Here is a 26,583-nt window from a genome sequence, read left to right as displayed (position 1 = left end):
GCTGGCAGTTTACTCCAAGATTTGATATCAGTGTATAGTTGCCCAAGCGTGTCCTTCAGAGTTACAGTTTTCTCATTCCTTTGTACAGGCGAGTGCTAGAGCGCCCCGTCTGGAGTTTTAAACCTTCATAACCTGTAACTCACAACTCCGCTAATTAGCACATAAAGCTCTGATTAAATTTATTTACATAACACATGTTGTACTTTTTACTCCACTTTACAAAACCACGTATCTCCAGATGTGTTGACGTTGAATGTTTGTGTGAGAAAAACCTCCTACTTAAGTTAAATAGTCTTTTTTTTTTAAACTCGTTGGATCAGCTAGAAATGCATAATTTTAAAGTCTATAATGAAATAAAAGTAAATATCCAAAAAATAAATGCTGACAAAAAATGTAATGTGTTGAGCTTTAATAATTTCACAAAACGTAGGCTAAATATTTACACCATTTATTCATATGATCGTTTCATTTTTGAACACAGATTACTCTAAAATCAAAAAGGCACCTGGATATCATAGTCAGCACAACCAATCGATCACACATTCAGTCATGACTCATTTTTTTGTTAAAATACATACATAAATAATATTTAAAAAAACCAAACAGTAATTAAAGCAGAGTACCTTAAAGTGCATTCAACGTTCCACAGACTCCACCTTTTACAGTGATTTAGTGCATTTACGTAAGAGAGGCACACAAGGCACTCACAGGACTCGATGGCTCACAGCCATCAGTCCTGCCATGGGACTTCAAGGTCTATCTATTGACATCATATAGAATGCAAAATGTCTTTAGCCAACAAACAGGTGAGATACTCAGAGATCCAGCTAATGATAAGGTATGAAAGAGGAATGGAGGCGTTTCCCAGAGAGGCCTCTGAGAAGCTTACGGACAGTGTTAGGAGAGACACCGTGTTACTGGAACACTGATGGACACTCACAATGTGCTGTGTCGATACGACTCAATATTTGGGATCAAATATAAGTTTGATCACATCGTCATGTCGCTCCTCAAAGCAACAGACTGAATGTAACTGAATGTCTTTAGAACAACCGAAGAAGCAGTGACTCTTGAGAAACAAAAAGGAAATTCAAAGTTCCATTATCCTGTACCTGCATCATTTCCATCTCAAACTAATTTGGGGTCTTGATGTAATAATTTGTGCGTATGAATTACTTGAGCCTGCTTATATCAGCTTTACTAAGCAGAGAATGAGAGCAGGATTTATTTTCAGAGTTTGTGATCTGTCGTAGCAAAGCCCTTTATTAAGACAAAGACTCCTCCTTTACACAGACCAGCAGGACTCACTGGTACCCAAGTAAAGCACTTCAATATATATATATATATATATATATATATATATATATATATATATATAAACAAGAGTTTTTGTGGCATTATATTTAATTTTCCAGCATTATTTCTCGCTTACATTCTATCAGGATGTAGAGCTTTCTTCCCCTTGGACCCTTAAACAGGTAAACGTATGCACAGCTAATGTTTAGATTAGATTTTTGAAGACAGTTTTTTCTTTAATCATGATTTTATTACTAAAACTGTTTTGTTTTGTACACTTCTTGTGAAATTGATTTGACCTTTCTTTATATATATATATATATATATATATATAAATAATAGGCCGACACACATTACATCTTTAGCTCAAAAGAAAAGCAAAGGCCTCTTGATCTCCCCGTCTGCCTCCCTCCTCACTTTGACTGGACCCCCAGCCTGATCTTGAGGTACTCGTACACCACATAGCTGATGCTGACAGATGGAATGACCTTCATGAAGTTGGGAGCCAGGCCTCGGTAGAGTCCCATGGGTCCCTCGGTCCTCACGATGTGTCTGAACAGGGCGGTCATGGTCATTTGCGGGCCCCCCTCCAGGGTAGCTGAGGAAAACAGAGGAAGACAGGCTGATCCAACGCTACAGCACAAAGCTGCTGGAGACACACAGACATATGAACCATGCACGGCATACACCATGCCCCTTAAAGATGCTCCAATCACAATAAAACTCTAAAAAACAGGAAGCATGCGTTGTTTCCACAGGACAGCTGCTGCTCTTGCATGATGAAAGTAACGTGACCATGGCAACCAGAGGTACCCACACAGGTATTCCTTTTACTATCCAAGTTCCCTCAACGACACACACCTCCAACGCACAAAACGACCGTTTGAGAAGCTCTTTTGCACCAACATCAGCTTCAAGTTTTGATCATGTGGTCTGTGCCCAACAGCAATGTTTATGATATTAGTTCAAGCTGACTACTAGTTCCTTCTACTGTAAGTGACAATGATACTGGGCCCGCTGCACGAACAGGACTTGGGTTAAAGTTAGAACGTGGCGATCTAAGCCCGACCTAACAAGTCTCACTAAGACCCGGTGTAAATGTTACGCCTAGTCAGAAGTGGGCGTCAAGTCCAAATGGGAGTTTGAACGATGACTCATCTCCTCCTGGTCGTAGCCAGCTGTGAGGTCACCCAGGTCCAGACCGGGTCATGTTTTCCTAAAAAGCCCACCGTCTCTGCATCAGAATGACGGGACAACGTATGAAAGGCAGCATCCTCCCACTGCAGTGCAGTGTTAGCCACAAAGAGTTTATCAGACTGTGCAGAAAAGAACATGAGCTTATTCTCCCCAGACATTTGACTTAGTAAGCACATTAACAATGGCTCAGTTCCATTAAGTGTCCCAAGAAGCTCTTCCAGTGAGCCAGCCTGCACCGTACCAGGACATGCCCTAAGTGGAATGCAGCCATCATTAACGTCGGCCACACTGCCTGCGTGAGCAGCGTGCGTGCGTTGTATTTCGGCGTCCATGTTAACAGGTGAAGGCAGCTCAGGCGTCTCTTCTAGAGGTTCTCGCCTTCTCTCTCCTCGTCAGTTATAATGATCCTTTCATAGTATTTTGATCCCATACCAGCAACATGACTACAGTTTAGACTTTAGATGTCTCTGTAGAACAGAAAAACAACACTTCCTGTTTTAAAAACCTTCTAGCATCTTCCTGTGGCCAGTACCATTGTTCATTTATACATTCAATTCCAAAATGTCTGAAATAGTTGAAAGGTCATTGACCTGGCAAATGGTTAAACTGTGTTTGATATAAAATAATGTAGCTCTAATGTTGAATCCCTCCCTTTAGTGTAATGCTCATCGTTTTGTCCTGTTGAGAAGCAGTAGAGAGTTAAAGCAGTAGAACAGTGCAGCGGTTCAGCTCTGTTAGGTGTAAAGAGACACTAGCATGGCCTCAGGATGAGGAATCATTCAGAATAAAGCTTTAGCTTGGACAAAAAGCTGAGGAACTACATGAAATGATTTCAATCCGAAAATATAGAAAAGGACCTGAGGGATTTAAGAAGCATTATTATATTTAGAAAACCTTTTTTGAATGAAAGAAGTAGAGTTACATGGCAGTTTCGGACTTTGTTTATGGTATTCTGTAATATGTTCAAATCAGATGAACAGAATGGAAACCTCATGAACAAGTCGCACTGATCAAGAATCATGGAACTCACGTAGGAACAAGCCTCGAGGTAAAAAGTACGAGATTTAGAGTAAAACAATGTTCCTGCTTAAAGGCCAATCATTGTGATGGGTAACCAATTCATAACTCATAATCACATCTTTACATGATTGTAATAGACAGTAGATGTACAGAGCAGTAGAGTTCTGCAGTGACTGACCTTGCGCCTGCATCCGAGTCCTGACCAGGGCCAGCGGGTAGCTGGACAGCTGGCCACACGTGCTGGAAGTGGTTCCACAAGCCAGGAGCACAAACACTCCTGGATCAGCGCTGTCTGTGGCGTAGCGCTGCAGCCACCAATTCTTCAGAGTCTGACAGAGGAGAGGAGAGGAGTCAGACTGAGCAAATAACAAATAAACAAGAAGTTATCCCCTTGACAACAACAACAACAGACCTCATAGACAGCCAGGTCGATGCCGGCGTAGGGGATGATGCCCAGCATGTTGGGCACATAGCCCTTGTAGAAAGCAGGCACTCCCTCCTTGTGAAACATATGTTTGGCACAATGCAAGATGCCCGAGTACTGGCCCGTCTTCCTCAGGGCCATCCGTGTCTTCAACACCTGCGAGGACAGACAGTGACGTCAGGCCTCCTGACGGAGGAGACAAAGCACCACTTTGTTGTCCAACAGTTGTAGAACATCATTCATACTTCAACAAACAGACTAATACATACATGCCGTGCATTATCTTTCATATTAAAATGCGTTATGTGTGTTATGAACCTGATTTACATAAATGACTTGCTCACACTTTGTGCATAACTGGAGGTCTGTGAGTCTGCGTGTGGCGATCTGATTTCCTCCAGATAGGAGGTCACAGTACAGCTTCACATGATGAGTTCAAGGCTTAAAATGGACAGTCAGTCACAAGACAAAAAGAATCCACTCGGATATTTCTGCACATAAACATGAGTCATGAGTTGCTCCATAACATGTACAGAATGAGTCCAATCCTTTTTCTTAAAGTGAGGTCTTGCTTAAAAGATGTTTCATTCTGTCTGTGTTCATTGTCTCTGACCTCCATGGGGTAGATGCTGCTCTGAGCGGTTAGTCCAGCCAGAGAGCCTGCCACCAGTCTCTCTGTGATGCCCAACGTCTCCTGGTTACTTCCAATCAATCGTTTTATCTGACAGACAGGACATTTATTGTTATGCAACCACACAAAATGTGAGAGAGATAAACGGCGTAATGGAGTCAGAGCTTTTGACGGTTCATACCTGTTCATAGGCCATGAACTTAATTGCAGACTCGGGGGCAATTTTGATGACATTGATGCCGTTGCCTCGCCACAGTGACCTCACTCCGCCCTCTCGGATCATCTGGACAAAGCCTCCAGTGATACGCATGCTGTTGCTCTTGGAGGCGTGAACCTGGAGAGGGAGGGAGGGAGGGAGGGAGGGAGGGAGGGAGGGGTCAGGACAAACAGTCAGCATGTCTTCAAACTGATCACTACTTCACTTCCCTTTGTTCAGTTTGCCTATAATCAACAAGTCCTTCTCTGAGAGCACTGCCATGTTCAGCTGTGTGTCGTGCTTTACCTGCATGAGGACTTTGAGCCTGTCCAGTGGTGCAGTGCAGGTTCGAGACACTGCACCAGCTCCTCCTCCTGCCACTAGGTGTCGCCACCACATTCCTGTTTTCTTCTCCTCTGCCGTGAACTCATCAGGCACCAACAAACTCTCCCCAACGTCAAAGATCTGAGGAGGAAGCCTTTAAGTTAGCGGGCACATCCCAAGTCTCTTATTTGTCATCTCCTTGATCCTCGCTTGAAACGGAAGTTGTTCTGCGCCACTATTGTGATGCATCTCAACATCACATCAACATTTCATACCAGAGGGGAGATAGATCACAGATTAAACTTCTATTTTGACACAAAAAACTTTTTACATCATTTATGTAGCCATGAGGCTGATCATTCCTGATTGTTGAGTAAATGGTAAATGGTCTGTACTTGTAAATCTCTTTTCTAGTCTTCTGACCACTCAAAGCTCTTTAACACTACATGTCATCATTCACCCATTCACACACTGATGACAGGAGCTACCATGCAAGGTGACACCTGCCCATCAGGACTATCTAACATTCATACACTGATGGGAGCAATTTGGGGTTAAGTGTCTTGCCCAAGGACACCTCAACATGGACCAGCGGAGTCAGGGATCACACCGCCGATCCTCTGATTGAAGGACGACCCGCTCTACCACTGAGCCAGTCACCAAGTCGGGTTTGATGAGGTATTTCATTTCAATTTCCCCCAAAACATTGAGCCTAATAAATTAGTTCCAGTGTTCGAGAGAAACCATGATCATATTCTGGGTTATATGTTATTTAATGACGTAACAATCAAAAAAAAAAAATAGACGAAAATATTTAATAAATAAGACAAACGCATTCCGCCAGTAGAGACTGGAAGGACACAGATCACAGTATAAATACTCAAAGCAGTTTGTTAAAGAGAAAACACCTCTAATCTGACAGTGATGATAACTGTGTATATTAGTATTAGTACAGTGATAACTGTGTATATTAGTATCAGTACAATGATGATATGTGTATTCATTAGTATCAGTACAGTGATAACTGTATTTATTAGTATCAGTACACAGTTATTAGTACTCTGATCGTGTAAACAGACACAAACTATGAAAAGTCTCTCCAGCTGTTAAAGCCGACTGACAGCTGATCCAGATGTGATCAGCTGATCCAGATGTGATCAGCTGATCCGGCGTCATCAGAAACAGATGTCGCTTCAAGTGACGATACAGAGGAAAGGTCTCATTTCTCCTAAAACATATTTCCCCGTTTCCTCTCTCCTCGCATGGTTTCCTTGCGTCTCTCCATGCAAGGGAAGGAAACGTGGATGTGATTAAGAGGCTTGTGATGAGCCCAGTGCCAGAGGATACCATGTCAGGGTGCCACAGGGAACTGCTGCATGAATGTGTGTCTTAACTGGACTGGCATGGGGTCTACTTCTTCTCCCACTGGGCTCATTCAATTATGCAGCATTATTAATATAAGTAATATGTAAGTAATTTAACTACTTACACATGCACTACTTAAACGGCTTTCTCTGAATGCTCGCATGCCTTTACAATAAGAAAAGGTGACAGTGTAAATGATATGTATCCCACTACACAAAGGAATACGATTCTTTTAGGTCATAACATATTTTTCATGTTCTCGTTAATACTTGATACCAAATTATTTCTTTTTACAACCATTTGGTTATGACACACTTTATCCTGTTACTGTACACCACAAAAGCTTCTCTTTACTGCACAGAGCAGCGTGGGGCTTTCTGGCACCACTTGACCTACTTCAAGGGTCAGTACAGGTCAAACCCACAGCAACACTGAGTGGTCTGACAATAAAGCCCTTCTAGATACTACCACTGGGTTTCAGCTTGTGTCCTTCATCTGGGTCGTTGCAACACAAACCCAACAAAACGTGTTATAAATCCTCATTTCAACACCATAAGTTGTATATTGTTATAATAAGAAACCGTATGGTGTGAAACTGAACACAGTATCACAGGACCTCCTATTCAGAGCTTGCTCATTCTGTGGGTGGAGGGAGACCTTGGGGTTGGTGGGCATTTTGACTTTGATAGAAGTCCTTAAAGCTGAAAAGAATATGACCCAACATACATTCTAACTAATGCAATAAGTGCCTATTAATGTTTCTTTGATATTCTTATCATTTAAAACGTAACCGTCTGCAACATTTGACCTTCCTTGCCTTCTTCTTACGCATTGCCCAAACAAATCTATTCCATTCGGAGCGATGAGATTTGGATTCTGCTCTTAATGTTCACCAGCCTCTCTGTGAGACGGAGAGGAAGCGTGCAGCTTACCGTGGAGTGTTTCCAGTAGAGGATGATCTCAGGAATGTTGCCTGCTGGATGCAGGAGGTGGTAATCCCGCCACTCATTCCAGTCAATCGTCATCGTCCCATTCTTATCCATACTGGGAATGTAAATAAAACAGTGGGTACCGGCCGTTACAAATGTGACCGTTTTAGACCGTAAAAGGACAAGCTATCTGCTCACATACACTGTTACTTCTCAACAATGGTAACACTGATAAACAAAGAAATGCTATGATAATATGGTGAATATGATATTTTGTTCCATTTTTCATCTGAAATCACTGAATAACACAGCACCTGGTAACTGAACTAGACAGACTGTAGTGGGGATCAGTGCAGCACTGGCTGAGCAAGCAGACTATAGAAGCTACTACTTACTACAAGATAGGGGCCCAGATATGACCCCTCCTTATTCTGAGACCAGCCAGAGAGAAGAAGACAGAGACAGACGGACAGACAGGAGGTTAGAGGAACAGACAGGGATCACACCGAGCCACAACAATGAGCCATCTGCTGCTGACAGATCAACTAGACAGACATCTACCTTGTTGCTACAGTTAAGAAATGTTATTCAACAGGAAATATTCTGGATTTTCCCCCTTTTTCAAATATTTGCCGTAATTTAAGTGTGCCAATAAAATTACAGGTAATCAACTGTAACATAAGAGTACGTTAACATTATGTTTTTAATGGCCATTTAATGTATTTGTATAGATTCTAAATCTATAATATTTTTTTTAAATTCTTGTTCATGATAATAAAGAAATGCTTAAAATTCAGTAGTCCGTCAAAGTGTTTTTTGTCATTAAGCATGTTGATTAAAAGTGATAACGGTAATTAATAGTATTTGTACAGGCACAACAATAATTTACTTAGCAAATTACTGAAGAAAGACAAAAAGTATTATATGACAGAAAGTACTATATTTTACAGGTTTGTTTCTGTGAAGTAGCATGAGATTATGCTAGCGCTAGCGGCCTGCTACAGTAACAAACATGCGGCTTGAACTAGATTGTTTTGTTACGGCTCTTTCATATAAAATAATAAATATAATGTATAGACTTTCCCGCTGCTTCATGACACACAAACACAAGCACAGTGTGGTGACGGCATACAGAACGCCAGAGTTGCTAGTTTTGACTGAAGGTCTAAAAGACACAAGTCAGAATAGTTGCAGTGATTGGTGTTGAATGGAGCACAGGCACACAGGCGCTGCATGCTGGGCACAGCCGGGGTTATTTTAGAAGAACTGCCAAGTGAATGTGTTGTTTTAGACGCCCTAGTTTTACTTTAAGTGTTATGAATTTAATATAAAGTGACTTACAGTTTGTAATTTGTATTAAACCTGAGCACAGTAACATTACTGTTTATTATTGAGCTAAAAGAAGCTATATAAAATACGCGTACACACACACACACACACACCTCTTGAGGATCTTCTCTGCCTGCTCCTCAGAGATGTTCACTCCCAGGTCACGCAGAGACTGCATGATTTCTTGCGAGTCGATCCGGCCTACACCACAGAAATGATTTCAATTTGTATTAATTAAGGATGAACACAGATTTTACACTTAGAAGTCAGTCTACTAGTCACAGTGAGCAGTGCTCTGCCCGCCAACACAGTTGTAATGTATAGTGCCTGAGCCGGAGAAGCTTTGTGAAGTCTAAGAAAATGACGCTAATCATGTCATCGGGGTTATCTCACCTCGAGCCTGTTTAGAGATCAAAGGCGCAAGAACCGAGCTCGGGAGCATTTTGATAGCCTCTCAATATGTTGATGCGATCCGGCGGCTCGTATCTAACAGTGCTAACAGTGCAAACTACGGCAAAGTGCAGACAGAGCTACTGTAAGAGTGTTGAGCTGGGCGCTGTGCTTCTGTGAGGACTGTCTGTCGGGACGGCGTTATCAGCTGTAGAGCTTTGTTTATACTCGAGCGTGGCACCGTAGTGTTTGAGCCTCCACAGATGGAGCGCGAGGTCAGAGCACGGAAAAAGGCGTTAATGTGTTAACGGTAGATTTTGATGAGCTCTCAAAATTAGAAGTACTCCTAGGAGAAGGAGACCAGGCAGCTGTTGCTGCCTGATATTTATCAACATGCCACAGAGAGACAGACAGACAGACAGACAGACAGACAGAGAGACAGACAGACAGACAGACACACACACTAGCTGTGAACGTAGCAGTGCAGTGTGGGTACAGTTTTGGCAGACAGAGGATGTCGTACGCTGCACAGATTGTAAAGACCTCTGAGGCTAATTTGTGATATTGGGTTCTAGAAATAAATTGAATTGTGTCTTTGATGCCACCTGCTAATTAAAGTGAAGGGAGGTGGGAGCGACATATGTCAAGTATTTTTCTATGTGTAGTCTTGTATAGATCATTGCAGTGGTCATTATAGGTGGTGGGCGTCTTGTTGGAGCTTGGGTGCGGTAATGGTAGTGGACATTTCTAGTTAATGATTGGGTTAACGGTGCCCGCTGTAGTTGATGTACTCTGTGGAAGAATAAATGGTCAAACGCATCTTTGAAGTGGAACTGGATCATCTTTGTGCGTCATCGTGTTTTCTCCTGTGTGTAGTCCCTGGCAGCTTTTTTGGACGGCCTTAAGCCGCTAAGGCGCTAATTCTACAGTTAGCATCTTCAGCCCAGACTCACTAAAGAATACGTAGTGTATTTTACAGCTAAATGCAGCGATCTGGTGCACGTTGAGAGCAAAACTGAAGAGGCTATATGTAAGAACACCCTTGTGCTCTTTCAAACAATTCTGTGCTCTTGTTATAACAGTGGTGGAATAGAACAAAGTACACTTAGGCTATTCAAGTACAGTTTTGAAGTACTTGTAGTTTACTTGAGTATTTCCATTTGATATAACGTAATACTCCTAGTGCACTACATCTCAGAGGGAAATGTACTTTCATTTGACAATATTAGGTACTACTTTCCTTAATACAAATTTAGAAATCAACTCTGGCTGGATCTGATTATTCAACTTTTAGTTGTTGTTTTTTTAGTTTCTTGTGTAGGTATTCAGTGTTCAATTTTGGTATTCTGATATTCAGTTTTGTCCCTTTTCTTTTTTTTAACCCCTCTGGATTACAAATACACCAAACCTTTTAGGAAAATGCAATCATACACACTGTAGAATGACAATCCTTAAATTAATGAAATAATAATAAATAATTAAACCAAAAGGCCAAATTGCTCGCTATGCCGTCCATCTGAACGTCATGGGTCACGCCATGGAGTCGAGCCAGAGTCCTCGCAGCAGAGCGTAACTGATGTCGAGCTCGAGCCAAAGGGGCTGAGCAGCAGATAACGTATTGGTTCTGTCTGTTCTCACCACACGGCAGACTCAAAGGCATCAAACCCAACAGGATTCCTTACCATCGTTCTTCTTGTCCAGGCTCTTGAAGACCAGCCGCAGTTTCTTCTCGTGGTCTCTGAGATAATGAACAAACTCCTCAAAGTCTAACTGTCCGTCCAGGTCTTTGTCTCCTGCTTTCACTATTTTCTGGAAGGAGAGAAGAGAAATCTTTGAGCCACTTAACTCTCAGTTCATTTTTGTATTAAATGATGTCGAGACATTTCAGTAAGCATGATGCATTTACTGTACCATGTATTAAAAACAGCCCTATAGCTTTGTGGACAGAGTGATGTGACAGACAGTGGGTGCCATCTGTGCACTGTTGACTCAGCCTGCAGTTTGGACCACTTTACATCACACACATTGGATTGTTAGTGATCTGAAGACAGTGCACGGCACTTTCGGCCAATATAGCTGCCAAGCCAACTGGAAGGATTTCTACAGGGAATTAGAGTTAGCTGGAGCATGAATATACTCTTACCAGCAGGAAATGGCTACCTAAGGGAAGGAACAGCTGGGTGAGCAGGCCAGAGAGGAAATGTGTCTGTTTGTCTCTCACACAGTGAACCTGAGCAATAGGCTGCCTATAGGCTGACTGAGAACGTGGAAGAAATAAGTCAGCCATGTGCGCCTCACCGGATGGAGACCAGTCCGTAGGCCACTGTTTGAGGGAACCATGTCACTGTCAACTATCAATGCTTTAGTCCTTCACATCTGTTTTTAAAGTCAGAGCGTCGTGATGCAACTACCATAGTGGAAGAAGTAAGATGTGTAAGATGCACAATATGAATACACCCTCAAAAGTACAAGTTTGTATTCAAAATGTTACTTTAGTAGAAGTATGTAATGTAAGTATTGGCAGCAACTCTTTTTGAGTATCGAAGGTAAAGGTACTAGCAGCAGAATGGACCCTGTCAGTTATATTAGCATTCATAGTATTATTGTAGTGTCAAATGATCAGGTTGTAAAGCCCTCTTCGGCAAATTTGATATATTGGGCTATACAAATAAAGTTGATTGAATTGAGAGCATATTATTTGTGTGAGACATGCCAGTGAAAGACACATCTGATACACATGTGGTCTATCACACAATTCAGCAGCGGTCGTTGCAGACACAGCTGGAGGTCTACACTCTACTGATTTCCCCAATTGATACATTTCAAGTCACAAATTATTTTTGTGTTGTTTCATTTCAAAAACATAGTGTCATCGTTTAAAGGGTTGAAATTGTGAAAAGAATTAGTCTTGGCGGCCCTTGCAGCCTAGTTTCTATGGGGACGTGTTGGTCCTTGAAGTGGAAGTCCTAAAGAGTTCAGTCCTGGAGGATTTAGAATTTCTCCTGAGTGAAATAAATGGAATTGTGCTCACAGTTAAGCGGTCTGAAGTCTTGGGCTGCGTCCACAATTCCAAACTAAAATGACATTTTTCAGAATGGTGTGCATAGTTTACAGTGAATTTGCCCCTGTGAGCAGGAAGCAGCATCATTGACTTGATATTCTGCTGCTGGTGAGCAGACCAAAAGGTGAATCGCCTTTAAGTTGGACATTAAGTAAAAAGAGAAACAGTGAAATGAATGAGTTACTCACATCTATCACATCTCACAGTGTTGGTTGCAGTGGCCTTTACCTCTAAATGTCAAATCATTCTCACTCATCAATCCATTTCAGAACAGCTTTCAATGAAATATAAAGAATGGAAAAACAGGTTTCATTTTTCCAATGCCTTTAACTGCAGTTATGCCCCAGTGAAACAACGATCCACTAAGGGACTAAATAAGATGGAAGCAAATGTGTTTCCATGTGCAGCAGGAGCACATTAATCATAGGACATTAAACTGTAAGCAATGGCACTTTTTCAGTTTGTATTGACTGATAAAACTGTGTTGAGGTAAGAAAAAACGGAGGTACCCATGAGCAAGGCAAGGCCCTATCTCATAGCAGCGCCAGTAGAGTCGATGTCAAAGTGAAGGGCTGTCTTTTTTCTGGGGGAGCCTTTAGCTCAGTGAGCCGACACTGGGTCAGTACAGGTTAACAACACTGAGCTCAGCTCAGTGAGGGGCTTTCACACCATTAGGACCACGACCGCCCATAAACGTATCAATCAATTTAAAATCCCTGACTTGATGGTGCTGGATACAAAAGTCAGAGGTCAAGCCACCTGCTCTATCCTACCTGATCTGGAGGTGGTGTCATCACAATGAATACTGTGGTCTTCTTTGGAGCAACACTACTCCTGCTGATGTTTTTACGGTCAGGGGAGTCTGCAGTGTTTTCCTGGAGACCAGCTTGCAGCTCTCTGCAGTTCTCAGGAGCCTCCGTCTCTTTTTCCCCTGGCAACGGAGTTTGGGCAGGCTTACACTGTGCCCTGCTAAAAAGGCTCTGGCACAGCAATGTCTTCATCATCCTCAAACTGGGGCTTAGGGTGTCTGGTTGATTGCTCTCTACTCAAACGACACTTAACGGTTTCTGTTGGCTGAAATCAGAGAATTGAACTAGCAGAAAGGTGAGCTGAGGACAACGTGGGACAGTAGAGAGGGCTCCTCCACTTTCTTCCGCTTCACTGCTCCAGCTCAGTGTCTCTGGATCTTTTTCTCATATAGATGACTCAGTTGACAGACGTCCAGGCTCAGGTCCACAGACATGCAAAAGAAGCAGATAATAGCTAAATGCTCCTATCTAACTCTTGTCATACACTTCTGAAGCATGATTAGTTCTCCATTTAATGTAGAATTCCACACTGAAAGTATCTCATGTGGAGAATGATTCAATGATGGCAGCAGCAGACTTAGCTGGCTTCAGTATCAGCAGCCGGACAAATGCAGCAGAGAGCCTTCAGAAAGCTGCATCCTCACTGCAGCTGAGCCCGACCAATCACAGCAGCTCATACTAGCAGGTTACCCTGTCGAGCCATGGAACGAGCCCCTCAGCCAATGGAGGACGGGATTGCAGGATGGAAATTAATTAATTCCTTCAATAGTCAGCCAGAGTAGGAGGAGGGGGTTGGTGAAGAGCAGGGCCCCCCCCCCCTGGTGGCACCCCCCTCACAGTAGAAAATCTGCTGAGTGATGCCTCCCTCCTCCCTCCCTCTTTACCCCCCCAATAAGAGCTCCGCCTTATTAGAATTCTCAACACGGACTGTGTCCCTGCCGCTGGGAAAACTACAGTGTTAAAAGGCTCCTAACTTCCAGCTGCTTTCCACAGAACTGGTCCACTGACTGCACTGCTCACAGAGTACATTACATCCCAGTGTAATTGACTACTGACAGAAACAGGAGCTCTCTTAATAATAGCATGTCCAACATAAAACTCACAAGGCCCTACTCGCAACTTCTGTAACAAGTCTCTCCCCACCAGTATGAGGGATCTTTGACATTTTAGCAGTGAAAAATCTCTACACATCAAATGAACAGGCTGGTATCGCTACCTTTTTTTCTAATTATTACATGACAGACTTTCTGACCTCCCAGCCCGTCTGTGGCTCTCAGCCCCAAGCGCATAGGTTCCCACGGGAATCTTTAAAAACAGGTCACAAACCTATAGTGGCATTCAATGTCTGAGGCTGCGTCTGAAAATCCATACTGATGTTGGGGTCTGACTATGTGGCTTCGACATGTGCTGTGACACAAAGAGAATCAGGCCTTCCCGTTGGCAAGCAAAGGTTTCATCCCGATTTTAGTTTGATAAGCACCAAACCCACAACCAAGGAAAGTTCACACTCAGGTGTGAACTCGCCCCTGAACGCACCGCTGCAATATGTCCGAGGGCCAAGACACCCCAGGACCCCTGTGGTTCAGCCTCCGTTTCTACAAAACAGCCTTGCTCCCCCAGCTCCACGCTTTTTCCCCTCGACCTCGGTCGACAAGGGAGCACACGCAACGTTTGCTCCCCTTTTACCAAACCCTAGGTGAAACAGTTTAATATTCGCGGGACGAATCCACCAACTGTTTATAATTTTGCATTTCATTTTGTTTTTGTTTGTTTCAAAATGAAGCCAACACCTGTAAATACACTAATACAGAGAATACACCGAGAGTGCGTCTCCTCTCTGCTCTGACTGCAGTTAGGATTGCTGCGCGAGGTTTCTGTGAGAGTACCCGCCTGTGAGTGCTTTGGGCCGGCGGAGGGGCTCACAGCAGCTCCCGCTGCTCGTTCACACAGTGCAGAACATACGAGCTTTCACGTCAGAGTCAAAACACCAGAAAAGTCTCCAATAACACCAGAACAAGTCACTAGTAGCTTTTGACAAAGAAAGTCACCATGAGGGTTTGAAAGTCACAAGATTTAGCGAGAAAGTCGCCAAGTTGCCAACACTGGCACCGGCTAAATATGTCCCCAGAGCAACACTGGAAGTAACAATGGTTCCCATCACATATTAAACCAAACAAAAATCCATCTTCATATAAACAAGTTGTACAAATAATAATATATAAACAAGCATCTTAAAGCTACTGCAGATGTAAAAACAAATGCATTTAACTTACCAGAGCTGCTGTTCACTATTTAAAGACGAAGTCCATCCTCCTTTCTTTGTTAATAAAGAGTTTAATCTCACGGTTGTTCAGTACATCCGTGCGTTTTAGTTCCAGTAAGAAGTCCTTCTGGATTCATGGACACCAGTGAAGACAGTCGAGCCTCCCCAGTTGTATTTCTTGAATACGTTTTAATGCGTTTGAGGCTGAAAATTTCCGCTCGACAGAGGCAGCAGTAGTGCTGGGCGGTATTTGGCGGTATGACCAAAAATGTGTATCACGGCATTATGTAAGATTCTGGCGGTTTCACGGTATATCATGGTATTTTTTTTCTTGCATTAATGCAGATTTTATCACGCATTTAATTATTAAGCACCCATTTTTAACACAGTGCTTTTAGTGTATAGGTTAAGGAATGTGGTCTCTTTAGCCATCTGATTCTTTAAAGAGATCATCCAGTTATTTGATTTTCACATTACAAGAGTTCTGCTCTGTGATGTCTTTCCTTGTCTCTCCCCCTGTGATTTACAACGCATTGGTCTGTGTTTTTCCTGCACCGCTGAACAAGTACCGTAAATGCTGGAAAGGATCGTGAATAACTCCGCTGCATAAGGCAAAGGCCCGCGACCCACTGAAAACGGGTCCGTGACGACCCACCAGTTGAGAATCACTGGTCCAGCGGTGAACAGCTGTTTGTGTGGCGTGTCAATACAATATTTATATGTCAAATGTAGAGTAACCAGCCAAAGAGCTGCTTCTATGACTGTGTTTAAGCATCTCATCATTATGACTTTCTATCTCATAACTTCGACTATGGGGATATTTTTATTATCAACTTTTAATTATTTTCTTTTAATTTAATTATTAACACATAAAATGACATGGTGGTCCGGATTCGGCCCGTGGGCCTTGAGTTTGAGACCCCTGCTCTAAAGACACCTTTGCTACCACAGTTTGAACTGAGGTGTCCAGATGTATTTGGGCCTACACATTATTGCTTGCTAGGTAACTTAACTTACATATGGACATTTTAAAATTGTATTTATGACTTTACATTTCCCCAAATATGTCGACTGCGTTTCGTTGTCGTGTACATTTGTCCATCTCTACTGTTGCTTACAGTTTGGCACTTCTCTCTGCAGCTGTGTGGTTTGCTTCTCTTCTCCCTGGAAGTGCTACTCAACAAGATGCTCAACGGTCAATGGACTGTACTTGTATTTCTCTTTTCTAGTCTTCTGACCACTCAAAGCTTCTAACACTACATGTCATCATTCACCCACTCACACACTGATGACAGGAGCTACCGTGCAAGGTGCCACCTGCTCATCGGGACTAACTGACTAACTGACTACGGGAGCAACTTGGGGTTAAGGGTCACATCGACATGGACCGGGGATCGAACCGTCGATCCTTTGATTGAAGGACGACCCTGCTCCATAGGAAACTTTTCACAAAAACAGAATTCCTCATACAATTGTGCTGAAATACGTCCACTTACCATGAGCTCATGTTCAGTGCGATGTACTCCTAGTTTCTTCAGTCCAATGGTCAGGTCGTTGACACAAATGCCTCCATCACCGTTAACGTCCAGGACTTGGAACAAGACTTTCAGTCGGTGCTCCTGCTCAGGCCCTCCACATATGTCACATGGATGCGCTGACTGACCGGGGTCCGCGTGGCAGTCACCAGCGACGGGCTGCCGGGGGACTGGTTTAGATGGGGGAGCTGAGGAGGGTTCTTCGCTGTGCCCGCCTCCACCGCCCGGGTCGATCCCTCGGTGGGTCTCGCCCGATCGGCACTGGCAGATTACGCTGCTGAGCAAAGGAGGCATCAACGAACCCTGCTGGTATATCATGAGTGTCTACTTAGTCAGAGAGCATTTGAGGCCACTGTTACCCGACCACCACGTCACATTTCCCTCCACTTCACAGGCACTGAAAGGAAAAGCTACCAGAAGCCGGTAAGCTTACAAACACGGCTTTTCACCACGCACACATTTGCGGCATTCACTTGAGACGAAAATGGTTCCTCCTAATTTAAGTTGATAAAAAGAGCTCAGCTAGCTAGCGTTTCCAACGCAAAGCTAACCGAAATGGAAGATGCCGGTGAAACGTTACGCGGTGATAAGATGAGGCTCCTGAGCTGTCAGCAGTGAAATGACTTCACAGCATCCAACGGTGGACTTCACACACAGCTCGTGTATCGCCCGTCACGAAAATGAGGTTCCAGTTAGAATGAGATGCTTGTGTTTGTAAATGCCTGAACTTGCCAACAGAGAAGACAAACATACTCGATTCTAACAAGCCGGTGGCCCGCCCTACTCTGCCTCTGATTGGCTGGTTCTCGTTATCTTTGTTGGTTGGAATAGTTACGTTTAGGCATGAGGCGAGGCAGAGCCGTGTAAAGACAAAGTCGCGTCAACAAAAGTTCAAAATGCCTGATTGTCACGTGATTCACAAAGGCCAAAGCCCAATGTCCCCCCTAAACCCTCAAACCCTGAACCCTCAAGGACTTACTGACGTCACCTGGTGAGTGGGTGAGTGTGAGAGACTGTGAGGGCTTGAGATGGTGTAAATAGGAATGGGACAGCACTTTGCTGCAACATATCACATTACCATGAAAACGACAACAAATATGATGTAGCCTATAATTGTGTGTATGCATTTTATACTTTGAACTCCCTAATTTGAACGTCTTCCAGGATCTTTACTCACAAGATGAGACGTAATTTCATTTAATCTATTTACTCGTTTTTGTCAGCTTCAATGACAAAATCTAATATTTGATGAATAAATAAATAAATATTCTCTGATTTCATGTTCATTTTTTGTTCCATCTTTAACCCGTAATGTTTTCTGTGTAAATGTAATACTCCAGACTGAACACACGAGCCGTCCTCTTTGTTTACCTTATTTTTTACGTCTCCATGCGTCCACTGGTGGTTACCCCGTGTTTAACGTCACATTGCAATGATTTGTGGGTAATTCCCTTAGGCTCTTGCGGAAAGGGTTCATAAAGGGCTCAAAATGTCTGCGAGAGAGCCCTCAAACACTTGATGATTTGACAGTGGGACAGCCCTAAACCCTCACGGACTTTGCGGGAGTGCGCCTCAAAGTCCGTGAGTCCGTAAGGGGGACATTGGGATTTGGCCAAAGACAGCTTTACAAACTGAGAGACGATTTTTGGTAATTAGTCGTCAATGAATACATTTAGCATTAAGGATTTACAATATTCATATAGAATACCAACACATGTAAGGTTATGTAGTTCCATCAACGTAAAACAAAGAAAGAAAATTCGTACCTTTTAAAATGCATCACAAACGATCCATTCCGTTGCAATTCTATGCTAGTATTTGCTGCTAAATTCCCGAAACTATTGAGGCTCCATGATGAAATGAAGCGATGGTGTCCGCTCAGGTGCTCCTATGGTGTTCTTGACCTGACAGAACGTTTTGGGTCAAGGTAGCCAGTATACAACAGAATGTATTAACCCTCCTTACTGCCTGACTGACAACCATGACAGTCCCTCACAGGAAATTCGGAAAAACTGGAAAACTGAGATTATTCAATGAGAAGATGGAATAAAAGTAAAAAAAAAAATAGAATGTACATTTAAGTTAATTTGAATAAAACATATTAATGGCACACCACACTGGTGCCATTAATATGTTTTCTTTAATATGTTTAGATTGTATTTCAAACTTGGAATCTCTGCTCATTTCGTTTAGATCTGGGACGGTGAAGAGAAAGGAAAGTGTGTGGTGGTGTGAGGACGACTCAAACAGCTGACCTGTTTAAACCTAGACTGACTGCTCCGCTGTGGTGAACTCCTTCCGATTACTTAATAACAGAAGGAAATGACCATAAAAATACAGGAGCAGAACGGACATTGAACTGTTTTCTATGGTCATGTGACTAGTACAAATGAAAACGGCGATAGTTATTGTTTTGTTATGGTCACAACCATGTCAGTGGGGCTGTAAAGTGTTGTCTCAGCTCGCCAGAAAGAGGACGGACGCAGCACTGAAGACGAATGACTGGCTAGTTAGCTAGATAACTAGCTTCTCCTTCTAGCCACAGGGAGTGAGGAGGAGGGACCGTTGGACTCTATGGACTGTTCTTGTGTAGCTTGTATCTTTCGACCACCCACAAAGCACTTTAACACCCCTTTAACATTCTTTGTTCACCCATTCACACCAATTCATACACCGCAGGCCCAGCTCACTGAGCAATTTAGGGTTAAATATGTGTCTTGCCCGACGACACATGGACTATGATTGTAGGATGACCCTGCTCTACCACTGATCCATAGATCGCATGACGGGCCTAGCAAGTCAGCTAACTAGCCAGCTGTCCACTAGTTAGCTAATTCTATGATATTAAAATGCTACACTGGTTACAGAAACCGAGCCAAACAAAGTTGTAACTGATCTGCAATGTGCTTTCCTACGCTGTGACACGAGTGTGTGGAGGAAAGATTAAGTTTATAAATGTTAATCATTTATTCTGGCTCTCTACGCTTCGTAATGTTGCTACATCGCTGCTCATTTTGGTCTTTAACGCAAAACCTCATTTCAGTGAGTCTGCGACTTGCCATCAGTCTGTCGGCTCCACTTTTCAAAGCGGCAAACTCCAGCTCTGAAAAGTGAAGCCAATACTGAAATGCCTTAAAGCTGCATTCTCTCTAATGTCCATCAGGGGGCGACTCCTCTGGTTGTATAGAAGTCTATGAGAAAATGACTCTACTTCTCTCTTGATTTATTACCTCAGTAAACATTGTAAACATGAGTTTATGGTCTCAATCTCTAGTTGCAAGTCTTCTTCAATACAGCATGATGTTCATTTAGTAGATTATGGTCCATTTAGAGTCAAACAGACCATAAAGCAGGGTATGCTTTAGGGCAGGGCTACACAGTGATTGACAGGTCACAGCATCTCTAACATGGTGTCACTTCTCTGTTGTCCAAATATGGTCACTTTCGTTCACTGGTTGCAAAAAACAAGATGGGATAGTGTTTCAGACACTGTTCTAAGTCACCTAAAAGCTTCTAAATTCACCAGAGGGGTGTTCACTGACCTATTTTATATCAGAGAACTAAACTATAGAATCAGCTTGTGTCACCACAGACCTAATGTCAGACAGCTCACCATAAACACATTCAAGAAACACAATGACTTTGAGACGAGGGAACCCAAAGTGCAAAAATGCGGACTCATTTCTGAGGTTTTAGGACTCTACGCAGCACTACTCGTTATATATTCTCTTCTAATTCAATTCACCCATTCACACATCATTTTGCCTTTGAAGTTTATTTGAAAGTAATAAATCAAAAACCAAACTTGAATAGAATTCATTATTTCTCTACTTTACTACACTAACTGTTACTTTGTTAAAACATAAAATGCCATAAGTCCATCCACACGTGTCCTTGCTGTTTTGGGTTGTTCTGAAAGCTCCACATAACTGCCATATGAGACCCAGTAGTTCAATGTTTCTGTGGCTCAATCATATGGTTTCCGGTCTTTATTTGGAGGAGACTCTGCATCTGAGTCATAATGAAAATGTGTTAAGATTTATGGTCATATATCAGGTTTATATCAGAAAGCAAAGCGACTTTGCTACAACTAAGTATGTGGATTTATGTGCCCCTCTTGTGTGACTTCATGCTTATTTGAAAATCATACACATTGTACATCCCCGAACAGTGACAATGGCTGTAAGGACATTTCTGTCATTGTGGCAGAGGACACTGATACAGAGTCCAATATTTTATATTAATATTATTTTATAATATTTTAATACTTATTTAGAGGTAAAAGTTGTTCACTCTGGTTCTTGACTTGTTATTATTCATGTATTCAATTAGGTAACTTCTACACATAAATATGAATGAATTTGCAAAGGTTACTAACATTTTAGCTTTTCAATCAATGAACAATACACTTTTATTGGTGGAGTTATCTTTTTTAACTAATACATTTCTTTTACACTTTCATTTCAGTTTTTTATTTTAAAAAACTGAAATGAAAGTGTACAAACATTGCCTTAAGATTGTGTAAATAGATACACACAAACAAAACGACAGAATACAAGAACTATAATAAATGATACATATAGAATGAGTCTTTATGTTATTACTGTTAATATTTAAGGAGTAATCTAAAAAGGCACTACTTCAGTAATTTAGCACTTTTAGGAGGGAAATATTAGAGGAGCATACACATGTGTAATAATTGCATTTAGCAAAAAAGATAAGGGAATTATTAATAATGAATATATTTAGCTCATTGAATACTGGCGTTTGATTAAGCCAATAGTCACAGAGCATAAAGCATGACCGCGAGATATTCAACCAATGGGGTATCAGTGGGCGGGACTAAACGCCCAGCTAACGTAAGCGTCGTTAGTAGGAAGAAGAAGCCGATTCTGGAAGCCATTACGTTGCGCACATCAATTGAGTAAATCCTACTATTTTTGCGTACAATACGCACAATTACTTCAACAAAAGAGGAATTTCTGCAATAATGGCATCGATCGCGAAAAAGAGAAAAATGAATTTCTCGGAGAGAGAGGTGGAAATTATTGTAGAAGAAATAGAGAAACAAAAACACACACTGGTTAACCACTTCAATGCTGGAGTCACCCACATGGCAAAGAATAACGCGTGGGTGGACATCCTGAAAAAGGTCAACGCTGTCACCACCTGTCCCAGAGAGCTGCCCGAGGTGAAGAAGAAGTGGTCCGACATGAAGACGGAGGTCCGGCGGAAAGTGGCCCAGGCGCGGGCTGCTATAGAGGGAACCTCCGCTGACTGCACTCCAGTTCCCGTCATCCTCACTGCGATGCAGCAGAGGATCTGTAACCTCCTGGGGGAGGCCACCATCATCAGCTTACCTGCCGGAGACTCGGATGCTGAGATAAGCTTACCTGTAACCGTGACCACCGCCACCACCGTCACACTAGCAGAGAGTAAGTAGACCGACGTGTCCACTCCGAGAGTCCACTCTGAGCACGCACAGCCCCAGTGTTCGAGGTAATGCTGCAACAATAAGCAGGTGTTTCTCCGGTGAGAAACGATAAGACAGTGTGTCCGCAGAAGGCTTCTACTGCTGATAAGTACAGAGAGTCGTGGATTCATCCTCTGAGCTCAGTGAAAGACGTCTCTCTAGAAGTGGACTGAGAGGATGAGCAACATGAACATGTGTTATGGAAGACTCAATTCAATATCCAGCGGTGGCAAAGTTGTATTACTTACCGGAGCTTTCGACAAAACAATGACAAGAAAACATGCAAACTGACTCCTGGCTCGAGAAGGAGACGAGCATGGATTATAATAGACATTGAGTCACTGAATCACATGATCTGATAGAACCGATGAAACCAGACTTGGTAGAGAAGCGTTGATAGGAGCAAGAAGGACCATACACATGTTTCAGTTTTTAGTCTAATAATTGCATTTAGATTTTCTTTCATCCTTTTCTGTGATTGTTGGTTGTTTTGTTGTGTTGTTAGCATCACATTCTGTGTTTCTCTTTCAGCTCTTCCCGCTGGCTCAGGTACAGTCTGTGATGAAGCAAAGCCACTGAATGGTAAGTGTGTTTCTGCTGCATGATATTAGAAACCTGACGCATGCAGAGAGGACACATCAGAGGAAGCTCTCCATACACGGAGTTGATTCTTTTTTTCAGATTTCCGATCATTGTAAACTGTGATAGCACACATCAGAGGCAAATATGTTTATACGAAGATACATTAGAGAATAATCTTTCTTTTAATATTTTTCTGTGGACTAAAAAAGTTTGGGGACACGTTCAACAAAGTCTTTTTAGGGCTACAAGCCTGAACCAGCCACAGTTTTATGGCATCAAGAATGAGATAAAGTGATGCATCTCATTCTTCATACCACAGATGAGTGGTTCACAGTTTACTTCATCATTTACTAGGTTGTCCTCTCTTATGTTACCATCACTACTGTTTCTCGTCATCTTGACTAAAAGCATTTGAATGTGTGAGAACATGTATTCATTTTGGGAGGTCAACAAGAGGTTTGGATGCAGTTTGTTGACGTCGTGCTGTAGTATGCAAGATTCTGAGCGGGGGCGTGTCCAGACCGATTTCTGCTAATTTACTGTTCTATGTCGAAACTCTAAAGATCAGTCAGCAGCCATTTGTGTTCTTACAGGAAACATTTCATCATAGATCCTCAGTGAGCCACCATCCTCTCTCTCAGTTCAACATCCTGATGTTATCCAGATGTTGTTTTTTAGGGCCACTGAGTGAATCCTCACTTACTCCCGCTGTCATTCACAATGACGTCATTCATTCTGAGATTTGAAGAACCAGCTGGTCTGTCAAATGAACACACGTGTACACAAAGTTAGTAATGTGATTAAAATATGGGTAGAAAGTCAGCGGGTTCAACAAAGAGGAGGGTTAATTATACTATCAGGATGAATGAACTTACATATTCATGACCAGCCAAATGAAACCATTCACACCTGAAATGCATCCCCCTGGCTCCGCCTTCGACCACACCCTGCCTCCAGCTCCATCCTTCACGCACAGACAGGAGAGTGCTGTTGATCTTCTCATTTTCACCTCAGCAAAATAGCACATTCCCCCAAAAGTTGAACTCTTAACTGTTGCTGTGCGTGACACGGGGATTAGTAGCTCACTACTATATTTTCACTGTTGCGGTTTGAATGGAAACTTGCACTCTTCAGCAAAGTTACTCATAACTAGAAAAACAGCTGTTTTCCTGTTCTGCTTCCAGCTGAAACAACGTACCACACCTTGGAGGACGGAGGCGTGGTGGAGTACTGCACCACCACTGTAAGCGACTCCACTCCCACTGTGGTGGCGGCCATTGAGGCTCCAGTGGAGATGCTGGCCTCATCCTCAGCGTCCCCTCCTCCTCCTCAGGGTCAGGCCAAGCCTCAGGAGCTAAAGAGCCGCATCGCCCTCAACTCAGCCCGCCTGCTGCAGGAGCAGAGAGTCACCAACGTTCACATCCGACAGATTGCCCAGCACCTGGAGGGCCAGAACGAGCTGCTGCATATGATGCGGCGCTCCCAGGAGGCTCAGGCCTTCGCCCAAGAAAGACAGGCCCAGGCCCTGGAAGGTACCCAGGCTGCCCTGCTAGCATTAGTTCAGATGCTCAGGCCCGCGCTCAAAGACCTGCGCAAGTTCTTACAGAGTGGGAATGAGGTGGCAAACCCCAGCAGCTCAGCAGCAGCAGGGGGAACAGCTGACGGGGCAGGAACAGAGGAGCAGAGCAGGCCCAAAACACCTCCACCTCCTCCACAGCAAGCTGAATAGACACTGTGTGTGTGTGTGTGTGTGTGTGTGTGTGTATGTATGTGTGTGTATGTATGTGTGTGTGTGTGTGTGTGTGTGTGTGTGTGTGTGTGTGTGTGTGTGTGTGTGTGTGTGTGTGTGTGTCTTGTACATAGATGCACACAGACTTCAGAGAACAATGACAAGCTTGGGGTGAGCATGTGCAGACTTTTACTGATGTTTTATGATTGGTCACAGAAGCAGTGAAAAGGTTATCTTGAAAATAATTTTTACTTTTTACCATCTGTCATTAATCAGCAGCGAGTTTATGTTATTTAATACATTGGTTTTAATATTGAAATACGTTTTTTAATGCAAAGCTGCAGACGGTCGTCACCCTGCTGTGGGCTGAACAGTCATTGTGCAGTTTACCCAGACGAAGAATAATGAGTCTTGTTTTTAAGACCAGTCAGACGGGGTCTTCAGTTAGTGTGCACTCTGCCTCAGAACTGAATAAAAGAAGAAGAAATCATCAGTCTGTGTTTTTACTAAAGGCTGCATCACTGTTCATTAACCAGAAGAGGTCAGTGTGAACCTACAAGCAGGTTTATTTTCATCTTTTACATTCATTTACAAATTGGGATGAAATCTGTGTCGTGAAATTATTTGTATGTAATTTGGAATTCAAGGATTTAAGGATCGTTTGTTACTATATGCACAACGAAATGCAGTTGTAGACCATTTTCATCACAAGTAAAAACATGACAAACAACAAAAACAGTAGTACATTCCTGTCGTGTACTTTTTGAATTTGCATCATAAGGAACGTAACCAGCAGCAACAGAAACACTTCTCTGGGCAGACAATATGGCCGACATCTTCACATTAAACATTCAACATGAGGAAAACATCGTCCATGAAGTCTGACTGTTTGAGCACCAAGCATCATGATGTAAACACAGAGTCCTCCTCCTCTGGTCCACCAGAGTCCTGCTGTCTGCCCGTCAAGTGCAGCTTGATCCTGGATGGACGATGGAGTCAGGTCTCTGTGAAGATGTGGTTGTTAGCTTAGCTTCCATCTGGGCTCTCCGCCCTCTCCTCCTGGGGCAGTTTGGTGGCGTTTGGTCCGGTCTGTCGGCCGTGGGCGGTGATCGTCTCAGAGTCTGCTGCACTGAATCCAAATGTCCTCCTGTCCTCTGTCATCCTGTCCTATGTCCTCTGTCCTATGTCCTTCTGTCCTCCTGTCCTCTGTCCTATGTCCTTCTGTCCTATGTCCTTCTGTCCTCCTGTCCTCTGTCTAGTTCTGACTAGCTGCTAGTAAAGACAACACGGTCAGCAACGCCTGTAATCAGTTGTCCATGTTGAATTAACCTGGTAGCTGATCGGTAATCAAGGCTGTTGTTATTTATGAGCTTCCGGGTACGGGTCAGGTGATAGTGGTGTGAAGAACCAGGGAAGGACAGTCGTGACTGCTAAGAACCAATCAAGTAGCAATCACTGTCCTGTGGGCGTCATCTAGAGAGGACAGACCCCAGCAAAGGTCAAGTGTGTCTGGAGTGTGCCATCTAGTGGGATCAACTGAAACGCCGGGTATTGCAAGAAAAAGGCAAAATGAATGCGGTCTTTACTATGATTAGGACAATTTTGTTTCAATATTTGACGGGCCGGATTAAAAAGCCCAACGGGCCGTAGTTTGCCCATGCCTGGACTTATTAGCTGGAAAACACAATGGGACCACAGCATGAAGCCTTACCTAGTCCAAGTTCAAATTTGATAACAATACCACAGAAAATGAATATTTTACACATGTTTTACTTAGGGTATGTCTAGACCAGGGGTCGGCAACCTTTACTGTCCAAAGAGACATTTTCATCTATTTTCCACCAAATAAAATGTGTCTGGAGCCGCAAAAGCTGTTTGATGTCACAGCTTATAAAGTTGTATATATAGTTATATTATATATACAAAAACTATAGTTTTAAATTATAGAAATTATAGAACTAGAATAAAGACACTTGTTGACATTTTATTGCTATTTTACGTGTTATAACGATATCAAACTCTGATGAAGA

At 42.9% G+C, this 26,583-nt stretch overlaps 2 protein-coding genes across 4 annotated transcripts; one reads left to right on the top strand and one right to left on the bottom strand.

The window, feature by feature from the left end:
- Nucleotides 1-1,643: 1,643 nt before the first annotated feature.
- Nucleotides 1,644-17,087, bottom strand: slc25a25b (solute carrier family 25 member 25b; the record flags this gene model as incomplete). Of its 3 annotated transcripts, XM_079179556.1 has the most annotated exons (11): nt 1,644-1,894; nt 3,692-3,842; nt 3,926-4,093; nt 4,551-4,658; nt 4,750-4,902; nt 5,071-5,229; nt 7,386-7,497; nt 7,778-7,813; nt 8,825-8,912; nt 10,784-10,910; nt 16,731-17,087. In XM_079179556.1, the coding sequence occupies 11 exons, from the start codon at nt 17,085-17,087 to the stop codon at nt 1,710-1,712; spliced, it is 1,644 nt and encodes a 547-aa protein (XP_079035682.1). In that variant the 3' UTR covers nt 1,644-1,709. The 3 variants fall into 3 exon arrangements, with proteins under 3 accessions (XP_079035682.1, XP_079035680.1, XP_079035681.1); XM_079179554.1 differs by lacking the exon at nt 7,778-7,813 and having other exon boundaries at nt 8,801-8,912; XM_079179555.1 differs by lacking the exon at nt 7,778-7,813.
- Nucleotides 17,088-21,675: 4,588 nt separating this feature from the next.
- naif1 (nuclear apoptosis inducing factor 1) lies at nt 21,676-25,043 on the top strand. Its single transcript, XM_079179158.1, has 3 exons — nt 21,676-22,204; nt 22,774-22,824; nt 24,009-25,043. Exons 1-3 carry the CDS (start codon nt 21,760-21,762, stop codon nt 24,551-24,553), a joined length of 1,041 nt encoding a protein of 346 aa, XP_079035284.1. The 5' UTR covers nt 21,676-21,759; the 3' UTR covers nt 24,554-25,043.
- The last annotated feature ends 1,540 nt before the right edge of the window (nt 25,044-26,583 follow it).

Source organism: Pholis gunnellus (assembly GCF_910591455.1).
Source record: "Pholis gunnellus genome assembly, chromosome: 18".
Classification (NCBI taxonomy): domain Eukaryota; kingdom Metazoa; phylum Chordata; class Actinopteri; order Perciformes; family Pholidae; genus Pholis; species Pholis gunnellus.
Note: the sequence above shows the minus strand (reverse complement) of the source record. Positions and strands in the feature narration are given on the sequence as shown.